Source organism: Eurytemora carolleeae, unplaced genomic scaffold, assembly GCF_000591075.1.
Source record: "Eurytemora carolleeae unplaced genomic scaffold, Eaff_2.0 scaffold169, whole genome shotgun sequence".
NCBI lineage: Eukaryota > Metazoa > Arthropoda > Copepoda > Calanoida > Temoridae > Eurytemora > Eurytemora carolleeae.
The window spans coordinates 151,624-164,343 of NW_019396316.1; the positions used below are offsets into that span (position 1 = coordinate 151,624).

The window sequence follows — 12,720 nt, forward strand, 5'->3', positions numbered from 1 at the left end:
CTTTTGAAACAGGGTTACATTAGGGATATGGTTCACAACTTTGTATTAAGATAGAGAAATTATATATTATTTTACTGGTGTATCATGTATGTGAATCAAACTAATGAGCACATATTCAAAAAACATAACAGCTTTTGTGAAATACTTGATTTAGTGTTTTTATTGTATGCTTCGTATGAACTATTCACAAGAAAACCAATTCAAATCAATTTGAAACTTGTAGATTAAACGATTCTTTAAACTATAGTGGATTCTACTATGAAGAGATGTATTTTGATTTTGGTTAAACCATAAAAGGTAAAAAAAAAACAATACAAAATTCAGCAAGGAGAGATCAAAATGCAAGGCGTGGAGACAGAATGGCAGAGGCTTAGAGCAAGAGGCACAGAAACGGTTTTGCGGGACTTAGTAACGTGATTCTGTGTATCAAGAGGCTCCATAGGTTTTTTTTAGCGGGGCTCATGGCGGCTCTGCACCCTCTCCCACATTATCTAAATATGAAAAATCTTTCAAACATCAGTCATCACCGAACAATTGCATCTGTTAAGTTGATAATTGTCGTCTTATGCTGTTGTGCTAACTATCTTTCTTTACATCTGGATTTTACGAACACAGTTCCTTAATATTTTCCTTCCGGCCTACCAGGCCGGCGCTAGAGTGACGGGGGGGGGAGGCACATGGGACGACGTGATAGAGCCCAAAAAAAATGAAAAATAAAAAGAAGGAAACGAAAAAAGAAAGAAAGAAGGAAAAATGGAGAAAATTGGCATAAAATCTTATTTTCTTACCAATAATATGAGAAACAAAACTTATTTGGTTACACATTAGAAAATTGAAAATGCGTTTGTTGTTCTCCATAGCTCTTCAATGATTGAAAATGATTGAAAATTTATATGAATAACTAAAGTGAAATTTACTTTAAATTGACGAAATATTGGAATTCTAACATGTCCCCCCCTTACAATTCCTTGCTATGCTATACAATTCCTTCCTACAGGCCTGCACAAGTATAAAATGGCGCATAAACATAAACAAATAAATTACGATGAATGTATTTGTGGTGAAAAATATTTATGAAGTTTACAATTGAGAAATTTTGACTTTTTAAATACTAGGAATATTTATGATGGATCAACAAGAAGTCACTGCTAATAATATCTAGTTTGTCCAGTAAATCTGAAAGATGACTTGAATCGAACGTTTTGGAATCGACGCCATCTTTTTTTTGGTCGCCATTTTGTTTTTGGCCGCCATCTTGTACAAGAAGTTCATTCATGTTCCTAACTGATGTTGTGTTTTCACTCTCTGAAGGAAACCTAAATAAAAACTTTTATCAAAACTAATCTTTCCTTTTCTTCTTTAATGAAGTTCTTTTGATGATTTTCAAATGTATTTCAATTATGCAAGCTTAAGTAATTTTAAGTAAAAATATGGAATTTTTTGTGAAAAGCCTTTTCATATTTCCACTGCCCGTAAACCTTCCGTTGGGCTATGTCTGGTCCTGTAGCAAAAATTTAGGCCCGATCGGGTCAGCCGTTTTGACGTGAATTTGATAGAAACAAAGAAACAAACCAAGAATCCAAAAAAAACCTAAATACATAATTAAAAGAATAATCGACGTTATTTGGGATAGATATATAGATAGTTAGATAGATAGATAAATGAATATCTGAGGGTGGATTATTTTTCAATCATAGAAAATTTCTAAAATGCGTATCTAATTTTCAATATTTATTTTTTTGTTTTAATGTAAATGTTCTTGCGGTGTAAAAGAACAACTTAAAATTTTATCAATAATGGATAAAAAGGAATAAATAATTTAGTATTTTAGGAAGATATTCTGAAGCTTAAGTTCTAAAAATCTAAAGAATTAAATTTACAAAGAAAAAAATAATAATGAAAAAATTATTATGACAAATTGGAGGAATTAACCATGTTTTACAGGTCAATCAATTGGAATATATTTATCAATTTAATTTTGATTATTATTTCAATTATAAGAAAAGTTCTTATAAGAGTAAATGCGTTACCTAAGGGCCAGTAGTTCTAGGTTATGAATCCGACCCAGAAGTTTTTTTAATTCTTTAGATTCATCACTTTTTGATTCAGGCACCTCAAAGGTACAAGTGCTTGCTTTCATATTTTTTGTATTAGGGTGTCTATCATGGTTCAGTATTTGTTGTGCGGATTTCTCAGAAATTTCTTCAAATTCACTAGAAAATCAGATTTTAATTCTCAAAAAATAATTTCAAAGAGAATATAAAGTCTCTTCCTTGGAAGAATGAAATTAAGTTTAACAGAAGATTGAATTGTTATAAAGAATTCTTAAGATAAAATTAAAATCATTCCTTGAATAGGAATTGTTGTGAGATGTTTCAGTTTCCAATTTTCCAGCACGTGGAGACTGAACGCTGTTTCCATCACGTGGAGATTGAACGCTGTTTCGAAAATTCATGAAAGGATTTTTGGTAGATTTTCTGTTCAAAGAGTTTTCAAGAAAAGACAAGGATTTTCGGGACTGTCGATTAGCAGGGAAAATCGTTTTCGACACACCCATTTGATTTGTCGTCGAGTCTTGTTCCATTCGACGTGACCGCGCCATATTGGATCTCTGATGATGGAGTAAAGTTCCTTTTGGTCTTGATATACTTTGGTTCAGAGATTTCTTCCTTGAAACTTCAACCTAAGCAAAAAATAATCACATTAAACTAAAAAAACAGGGTTTGGACCTCTCATTGATTTAATTGCAACAAAAATAAACAGAGTTAGGACCTTTCATAGATTTAATTGCAACAAAAATAAACAGGGTTAGGACCTCTCATAGATTTAATTGCAACAAAAATAAACAGGGTTAGGACCTTTTATAGATTTAATTGCACAAAAATAAACAGGTTAGGACCTCTCAGAGATTTAATTGGAACAAAAATAAACAGGGTTAGGACCTTTCATAGATTTAATTGCAACAAAAATAAACAGGGTTAGGACCTCTCATAGATTTAATTGTCACACAATTTTATCGATTTGATATAGACATAGTTAGATAGATATAGACATAGATAGATAGACAGACATTACAAAGATATCCAGGGGTGTATATTTTCTTGAAGAACCTTTTCTCCCCCAGATGTTAGACATGTTTGTGCATTTTTAATTATTAACTGATTTATTCGCTTTATTAGAGGAAATAAATAAATTTTTGGTAATTAGTATCAAAAGGAAGAGGAAAAAAATTTCTACCCCCCCCCCCCGAGCATTTAACACCTTGAAGGAGAGAAGGATTCTGTAAAATATCTACCACTTAACATATCTAAGGAATTTTATAAACAGCTTGTTGCTTTTCTATTTTAAATCGTCCAAGACTGAAATGTAAAGGATATCATGTATTACAGTGCTAAGGATCCATTTAATTTTGATACGGATCCGAATCTGGATCCTGGATCCGAACTGGAAAAAATGGATCCTGATCTGGATCCAGGTCATTTCTTTAAGATTTACTGAATTTTTAGTTTTATTTTTTTCGCTTATTTTTATCCTAAAACTTGACGAACCATCCAGAAACGAGGAAGGTTTCAGGAGTAAAAAAGTTTTTTTTGCAGTTTTTGGTTAATATTTTACTCCTTGGATCCGGATCCGTATATTTTTGCGGATCTGGATCCAGTAAGCCAAAATCTTGCGGATCTAACGGATCCGGATCCTAAGCACTGCATGTATAATTTGTCAATGTCATACTAGGTCGTAGGAAATAACCTTACGTCAAAAAAAAATTCTATTTGCGTTGTCTCCGCCTCTAAATCTAAATCATTTTCAACAATACATGTTTCCAAATAGGTATTATTTTTCCTAAAACTTTATTTCACTAGAAGTGTAGTAAATGTAGCAAATAAATTTGTAAAAAAAGGTCCATTCATTTTCCCTGCAGCATTTTATATAATTTGTATAAAAAATATAAATAAAATTGTAAAAAAGCGCAAAAATATTTTTTTTAAATATTAAGTTCTATTTATATATAAAGTTGTAATCTCTAGTTGTCTGTCTGGGTGTCTATCAGTTTATTTGTCCGATCAAAAATCAGGAACACCTGGACTGATTTCCCTCAAATTCTTATTGGGGAACTTGGGAGAGTGACGGGAATGTTTTTAAGCTTGTTTTCACTGGGTCGATTTTAAAAGCGAAAATTTAGTTTCCCGGTAAAATCGTTTCCAAGCTAGTCTATATATATAAAGTTGTAATCTCTGTTTGTTTGTTCTGTTTGTCCGATCATAACTCGGAAACACCTAAACCGATTTCCTTAAAATTTTTATTCTTTTATAAAGAAAACTGTTTCAAGGCAAAGCTGGGCTCCCAAGCTTTCTATCCAAACACAAGCTCTTGCTCATATATACATTATATGTTGGCTCACACAGGACCGAATTGGACGCCATTTTGAGAGGGAATTCATGACTATCCTGGGGTAACATAGGTAAATTTTTTTTTTGGAAAATGTTTTTAAAATTTAACGGGCAATGCTGTGCTAGTATCTACTAAATTAGTATTAAATTTATTTTTTTAAAATCGTAATTTTTTTTGACCTTAGGTTTAGTTTGTCTGGAGTTGAGACTAAGTGCCAACTGTACCATTTTCTCCTCCTCATGATGAGCATGAATAGACTCGATATATTTCAGGTTCTGTGCCAAACTCAGAACACTCACTCCGTTCTCGGACAAAATTGTTCCGATGTCAACTAAACAAGTTTTTAAAAATTATTCACGTTAAACTGAAGTAAATTGAACGTTAGATTGAAATCTTAAAGGTATTAATGGGACCGTTCACTTATTTGGGCGATTTGAGGGTAAACTAAATAGCCTATTAGCTAATCATTGGTATAAGTCTTACTTTTCAACGACAACTGTGGCTTGAGAAAGCCGATTTATCCTTCAGAATTTCAGCGCAAAGGTTTGACACCGTTGCACTATTTGATGCTTGTTGTCCTGGATTTTTAAAAATTTTTAAATTGTCTATTTTCAAAATATAACTTATTTTAAACATTTGACAATTTGATACGTTTTTCCTACTTCCCCCGAAATCCCCGTGATTTATTGAAGAGTTATAATCTAGGAACCGGTTTCTATGAAAGAGAAAGTCGTCTTTGTATAAACGTTTAAATAGTGTCTATGCAAAGGTATCAAACCTGTGCGCTGGAATTCTAAGCGATAAATCGTCTTTTTCTCCGGTCATAGATATATTCAATAAGTAAGACTATAATACCCATAAACAGCTAATATAGGTTAATTAGTTTACCATAAAATTACCCAAATCATGACTCCTTTAATTGAAGAGTTGTTTAATAGAACAAAATTGTTTGAACTTATAATATTCATCCGGATAATTTTTTCCCTCATATATGTGCGTAAAATCGTAAATAAAAATCGAAACGAGGTAACAAATTCGTATCAGTTCTGTCGCATAAATTTGACCTCCATCGGTCTAGTTTCACTGCAATAACCGTTTGTAAAACAAGCAAATTTTGAGAAATCAATTGAACAATTGCCATAACCTTTATATTCCCAATTCCTATATCGTTGCAAACTGACGATGTAAATGTATTTAAACTTTAACGAATTGATCTATTAGAATTCAAGTTATACGCTTTCTGTCCCTTTAAGATAATAAAAAATGTGAGAATAATTTACCTAAATTTTCACTAAAATCCATGAATCTATCCGGAAAGATTATTCCCGGAGCCAGAGGGATGAAGGAGAGGAGGGAGGAGAGAAGGGAGGAGAGGGACCTGATAATACTCCGCAACTTACTCAGATCTAATAAATTAACATTTCTTTATTTCAATCAGAGATCTCGGTTTCTCTTTTTGTTTGGATATCGGAACAAACGCCATGACCGATTTGCCTTAAGTTTTGGTTGGGGAACGCGGAAGAAATTTTGTAAGCTTGGTTTTTGAGTGAGTGGGCCCACCAAGCGCGGGTAAACGGCGGAACTAACTATGAGGACCCTGGGCAAATCTGGGTTCTGAAGGTAGTCTATAAAAATCAGTAATCTCTGTTTGGTTGGATATCTTATCATAACTCATGACGCCCTTGACCGATTTTCCTTAAATTTTAATTTAGGAACTCGGTAAAACCACGGGAATGTTCATAGCAAGTGGGTTGAATTTACTTTAAACAGTTTGAGTTGCAGACAATGCTGGGTTACCAAGCTAGTATATCTATAAAGTTGAAATCTCTGTTTGTTTGTATGAACGATCATAACTCGTGAACCATTCGACTGATTTGCCTCAACTTTTGATCGGGGAACCTGGGAGAACCACGGGAATGTTCTTTGCTTGATTTAAAAGTTTCAAGATGAGTAAGTTGACTTTTAGAAGGAAAACTTAGTTTTCAGGCAAAGCTGGGTGCCTAGGCTAGTATATATAAGGTTGTAATCTCTGTTTGTCTGTTTATTTGTTTGTCTGTCTCATGATAGGTCAGGAACCCCTTGACCTATTGGCTTAACATTTTGATTGGGGAACTCCGTATACCCACGGGAAAGTTCTTAGTTTGGTTTAAAAATCTAAATTAAGTGGGTTGACTTAAATAGAGAAAGTTAGGTTTGCAGGCAAAGCTGGGTTCCCAAGCTAGCACAAACATAAATCTTTTGTTTTTTTGGATGTCCAATCATAATTCATGAACCCCTTGAATTTTGATTTTGGAACTCGGTAGAACCGCGGGAATGTTCTTAGCTTGGTTTGAACGTTTGAATGAAAATTTTAATAAAAAAAAGATAAGCACTAAGCAGGTATGTTCAATTTTTGTACGATTTGCTGAAGAAAAATATGAGAAATGGGACATCACATGGAAAGATTTTCACCCCTTTTGATACTTTTACCCTAAAATATCCGCATAAAAATCATTTCTTTTCATTCAATTCAGCGAATAAAACCATAATATTTCAGGTACACTGTACAGTGTACAGTTCTGTACACATTGAACTCTCCACAATTTCTTCGGTCCGTGTACTCCAGATTACTGGAATGCGCGCTAAAAGCTTAGTTTAGGGTGATAAATAGTCGGATTTTTGATTAATTTCCAAAATGCATGGTAATTTTGACATTGACAGAGATGAGATATATCGCACGATAGAATGACATACTTTGCAGCTTTATATGATAAGGTGACGAAATAGATAGATTGCTTACGCAATCTGTTTTAGCTCGTTTCTTCTGGATAAAAATAATTAATTATTAATTTTGCCCTTAAACTACTCTGATGTAAATATCACATAAATTCATTAAGTTTTCAGAATTATATTCGGATCCGTGTAAAAGACATTAAATTGTTAAAACAAAATACGAGTNGATCTTATTTTGTAGTTTATACGCATTACTTTGAATGAGAACTTCGAGAGAATCTAATATTATTAAACCTTAAATCTGAACCTACGTTTAATCTTATACAGGGTGAGTAAATAAAAACAGGGATTATCAATGTTTTGGACAAAATTTTCAAAATTTGTATTTTGTTCGGATTTTAGGCATAAATAAAATAAAATGTGATAAATAATAAAAGTTCAAAAACATGTTTTTTTTCAATGTTCCAAAATATTTTAGAATTTTTTTTATTACATTTTTTTTATTTATGATAAAAAAGTTCAAAAATATTTTTTTTTCAATGTTCTAAATTTTTTTTATGATTTTTTTTTATCAAATTTTATTTTATTTATGCCTAAAATTAGAACAAAATATTAGTTTGGAAAATTTTGTACAATGCATCGATAATTCCGTTTTTTTATTTTTGACTTACCCTGTATAGTGTATATTCTATGGAATACATTAAAGTGTAAGCAATCAGTTTAGTAAGGTTCGTTCAGAGCAAGATAAATTGGATTAAGGCCAGGGAGATGTATTTAATAAATCCATCCATATTTTATTTGCTAGTCTAAAAGGGAATACATGGGGGGAGGGGGTAAAAGCTGGAATGAGCTAAATAAAAATTTCAAAGATTAAAAATAAGGTTTTAATTTGTCAACTTAAAGTTAATGAAGGAATTGAGTTCTTGCCACAAACTCTGATTTTATAATCTCTATTTTATTTCTACGCTCCATCAGCTTAAATCTAGCAATAGAAAGATTTTATTCCCATGCAAATATCAACAAAAGGAGCAGGNCTATTTCTTAGATAATTTTACCTGTTCTAGTAGACCCATTTCTTAGATAATTTTACCTGTTCTAGTAGACCTATTTCTTAGATAATTTTACCTGTTCTAGTAGACCCATTTCTTAGATAATTTTACCTGTTCTAGTAGACCTATTTCTTAGATAATTTTACCTGTTCTAGTAGACCCATTTCTTAGATAATTTTACCTGTTCTAGTAGACCTATTTCTTAGATAATTTTACCTGTTCTGGTAGACCCATTTCTTAGATAATTTTGATTCATCTCATTCTTAAACCCAGCTATATCCTGCTCAACCTTAAGTAAAATCCAATCCAATCCAATATTATATGTATCAATTTTTCGAAAGATTTAAAACTTTTAAAAATAACCAAAATAAAGTTAAAAAAGGAAAATGTAATTTAATCATATCTTGTTGATTGTGATTAACGGATTTAATAAATAAATTTTTACAGCGAAAATTATAAATAATTATGTGTAATCTATATTAGCCAAAGCTGTAAAGAGTATCGTTGTGAATCAGATGAGAGTTTTCTACCTGATAAAGCATTCTGTTAAACCTAGCGTTGAAATCCCTTGTTCTCCTTCCAACCTTCTCCTTCTCTCCCTCCTCTAGTACACTAGCTGAACCCTGAATAGGAACTAGTTAAACGTAGCGTTGAACTCCCTTGTTCTCCTTCCAACCTTCTCCTTCTCTCCCTCCTCTAGTAGACCAGCTGAACCCTGGATAGAAAATAATTAAACTAGCTTTGAAATCCCTTTGATCTCCTTCCAACCTTCTTCTCATCCTCCTCTAGTACACTAGCAGAACCCTGAATAGAAACTAGTTAACCTAGTGTTCAAATCCCTTGATCTCCGACCAACCTTCTCCTTCTCTCCCTTCTCTAATAAGCTAGCTTAACCCTGGATAGAAACTAGTTAATCCTAGCGTTGAAATCCCTTGATCTCCTTCCAACCTTCTTCTCTCCTTCCTCTAGTACACTAGCTGATTCCTAAAAAGTAACTATTTAAACGTAGTGTTGAACTCGCTTGTTCTCCTTTCAACCTTCTCCAATCTCTAAAATTTTACAAATCAAAAGTTTCCACTTTAGGAGAGTCTCTTTGATACAAAATTTATCAATTTGTCCCACAAAAAGCACATTTTAATATAAAATAATTTTACGCTGAGGAACAAAAATTTTATTCAAAAAATTAATAATTGTTAAATATCTAGTATTTTATTAATCATCTAATTTAGTTTTCTGTGAACTAAATTTTGTATGTTTTATAAAAAAAATAATGTTTTATATAGTTTAACCTAGAACTTTAAGAGCCTTCAAAGGAAATTATAAAATGTCGTTTTGACCATTTTTCAATGGGTTTAATACGATTATAGCTAAATCTCAGTAACTGTTAATATAAATAAATAGCCATGAAATTTGCTGAAACAGTTTCAAAGAGCTCAATATGATTATCCAATTAAAAAACTAAATATCTGCAGCATTTCATTATTTGTAGGTTAAAACGAAATTTTAGAAATTCTTTCAATGTGTCCAAAGTTCTGGGTTAAACTGTAAAAAAACAAGTCTTAGAATAACATTAGCCCTTCAAAATTGATACCCAGTCACCAACCTTAGTAGCTCTGATACAGGCAAATATATCCTGAAATATCCGGTTCAAGTTCTCTACACCAGTCTTCAGATATCCAAGGTTCTCGTTGAAGCGTTCAGAGTTATCTGTTCTTATCGTACTTGTACTTCGACCCCTCCCTTCTTGAGTGCGTTTATTTGATTTAATTGATTGATCATGGATCTCCCTTAGTTTGATTGCTAATTGATCTGACTCTACCATAGTTTGGTTGATTTCAGATATGGCTGGTGCGTTTTCAGAATCACTGGTCTTATCAGAGTCTTCATCCTCACAGTCCTCCTCACTTTCTGTATCTGAATCACAATTATTTTTTTCCAACCGGTGAGGGCGAAAATTTATCTTTTTCACGATTGGTTTAAAAGAATTCTCCATCTTTGATATTTTGGCGGGAGATTCCATGATGGTGTCCACCATCTTGGCATTTTTGGTGGGAAAACTGTTCAGTTGATGATTTTGTGGCCCACACGTGGTAGTTTCCACCATCTTGACATTTTTGGCGGGAAGACTGTTTAATTGAAGATTTTGTGTTGCTACATAAAGCTCATCATTTATCTCTTCTTGTGCCTATACAAATAAAAAAAAAGTTTTGTTTGATTTAAGTGCTACTGCTAGAAAAATTAAAACAAAATTTTGTGCCAATACAGTTAAAGCTTTTAAAAATAATCTGTTTTGTTTATCAGTCATCGTTTTTATCTTAAAAAAAATATATTTACAATTATTTTTATATTTCTCAAAGAATTTATTTTTATTTTTATTTTTTTTTGTGTCTTAGCATAAAAATGAACTCGCCTCAACCTTTATTGTTTTATCCATATATCTTTGCAGCCTTATGGCATAGATGTCTGCAATATTAAAAACCATGAATTCGGCTACATCAAGCAGTCAAAGTTTATACCATAATGTTGCAAAGATTTAGGAAAGGAGATTTAGAGTGTGAGTCTAGAAATACGATTTATTACCTGTCTGATTGCTTGCTCAAGATCCTCTTCTGTGAAAAACTTGAGTTCAGTTTTCAGATTCTCAAGATGACTGAAAAAAGAACATATATAAGTTATGAGAATGGACAAATGAACATCAATATTTAATTTCCAAGGTAAACAGCATCCTGTGAAAAACAGCGACAGTTTTTCCAAGGTAAACAGCATCCTGTGAAAAACAGCGAAAGTTTTCAAATTCTCAAGATCACTGCACAACATTCAAATTTGTTTATAAAGAAGCAAACAGTTTGTAAAAAATATTCAGAAATGCGATCATGGAGCATTAAAGTGGAAAAAAATTAAGGAAATCAGAAAATTATCCAGTTTTCAGCTCCAATTTGGCTATTATTCATTATTTTGCAAAATGGGTTTTCCGTTAAATATGTATTGGAAAGACGCATCTTTAAATGCAACATAACGACATACTTTAAGAAAAAAACACTTACTAGCGTATTTTTATCACAAAAGGCAATTTGCGATTGACAATTTTAATTTTAGCTAAAAATGCCTTTTGTAAATGTTTCTCAGAATTAAAAAATACATTAGTATTTAATACTTGAAATGATTCCTCTCAAATTTGTTAAAAATCGTTCACCCTGAATATATATGTTTATTTTTACAACGTGGTCACATTCAAGTAAACTTTAATATTTATTTAAATAAACAAATAAAAACTATAGTTTAAATGAGAAATGACTTTGTTAAAATCATAATAGAATTTCACTCAGATATGTCCAAAAAATTATGATATATATATTTTTGGAGAGCGATTTCAAATATGAACTGAAACAAGTTATGAGTAAGTTATTGAAAAATCGAACTCTTTGTATATTTATCAAGAGTTAAATTCGAAGCTACAGAGTGTTTCTTTACAAACGATAATTTTATTTCGCTCGCATTTCAGTGATACAACAAAACATGAGTAAAAGATTGGACTGTATTTTTGTAAATGTGCTTAAAAATATCAATTGTAGAGAAACACCTTCTCGTCTTGAATAAAGAATTTCTCTTCATGTTCTCCTGAATTATTCTTTAAGGCACAGATGTGTGCTGTAAACAAGTTAACATTTTTTACAGTTCTTTTTATCCTTTTCAGATTAAATTGAATACACTTGGTTCTTCATTACTACACTGGAGATTAAAAAAAACATAATTTTGAACCTTTAATCAAAGAATTGAAACATTTCCCCGAATAATATCAATTCTTCAATAGATTAAAAAATCTATTTAACGATCCGGGTAATAATACTCTAAGAGTAAAAAGTAATTTAATTTTTCTTCTTCAAATTTTCAAACTTTGATTAAGAACCTTTCTTTTCTCTGCGACTTTCAGGATGCTTTATGTTCCTCTCTATCTCTATCTTCATTAATATTAATTCTAGAATTTACAGATTAAAAGAAAATAGTATGATCAATGAACATAAATCTTCCCTGGAGTCAATGTTAGGTGTCTTAAAAATCAAAAATTATCATTATTATCATTGAAATTATTCTCTGCATTTGACAAAATAAAATAAATTATGGGCAGAAAATGTCAAAGTCCATGTTTTCATTTCTTCATAATTTATAACCAAGAATAGCTTACAAGATAAAAAGGATTAGCATCCATAAATATTCGATTCCGTCAACCTGACATTAAAAAGGATTAGCATCCATAAATATTCGATTCCATCTACCTCACATCAAAAAGATCTGATATTTGAAGATCGGGTTTAATCATCATCAACGGCAGGGGGTAGGCAGCCTTTGCCTCCATTTTCAATCTGAAATTTTAAACATTTCACACATATAGATTAAAACACGTTTATTTACAACAGAACAAGATTTTAACAATCAAAATGGTATTTTTCGTGATTTATATTTTTCTTGAGATCGAAATCAACAAAATTACATTAGATATTATGAAGTTTATTATTTATGAAATTTTACTAATCCAAGTTTTCTCATTTTCTAATATTTTTTCCATCTCAAA

At 31.6% G+C, this 12,720-nt stretch overlaps 1 protein-coding gene across 1 annotated transcript; it reads right to left on the bottom strand.

The window, feature by feature from the left end:
• Positions 1–1,036: 1,036 nt before the first annotated feature.
• LOC111700787 (uncharacterized) lies at positions 1,037–12,657 on the bottom strand. The gene is made up of 10 exons (XM_023471826.1): positions 12,425–12,657; positions 10,731–10,800; positions 9,754–10,335; positions 8,681–8,773; positions 8,367–8,439; positions 5,670–5,795; positions 4,569–4,720; positions 2,349–2,683; positions 2,031–2,213; positions 1,037–1,316 (listed from the first exon to the last, which is right to left on the bottom strand). The coding sequence occupies exons 1-10, from the start codon at positions 12,502–12,504 to the stop codon at positions 1,112–1,114; spliced, it is 1,899 nt and encodes a 632-aa protein (XP_023327594.1). The 5' UTR covers positions 12,505–12,657; the 3' UTR covers positions 1,037–1,111.
• Between the last annotated feature and the right edge of the window lie 63 nt (positions 12,658–12,720).

What these genes read in the sequence shown, in the direction of transcription:
- LOC111700787 (XM_023471826.1), bottom strand. Translation starts at nt 12,504, where the DNA reads ATGGAGGCAAAGGCTGCCTACCCCCTGCCGTTGATGATGATTAAACCC. An exon ending in CCTGTATCAGAGCTACTAAG is followed by an intron (nt 8,774 to 9,753) that starts GTTGGTGACTGG and finishes GTTCCTATTCAG; the next exon opens with GGTTCAGCTAGTGTACTAGA. An exon ending in CACAACAATTCCTATTCAAG is followed by an intron (nt 2,214 to 2,348) that starts GAATGATTTTAA and finishes CTGATTTTCTAG; the next exon opens with TGAATTTGAAGAAATTTCTG.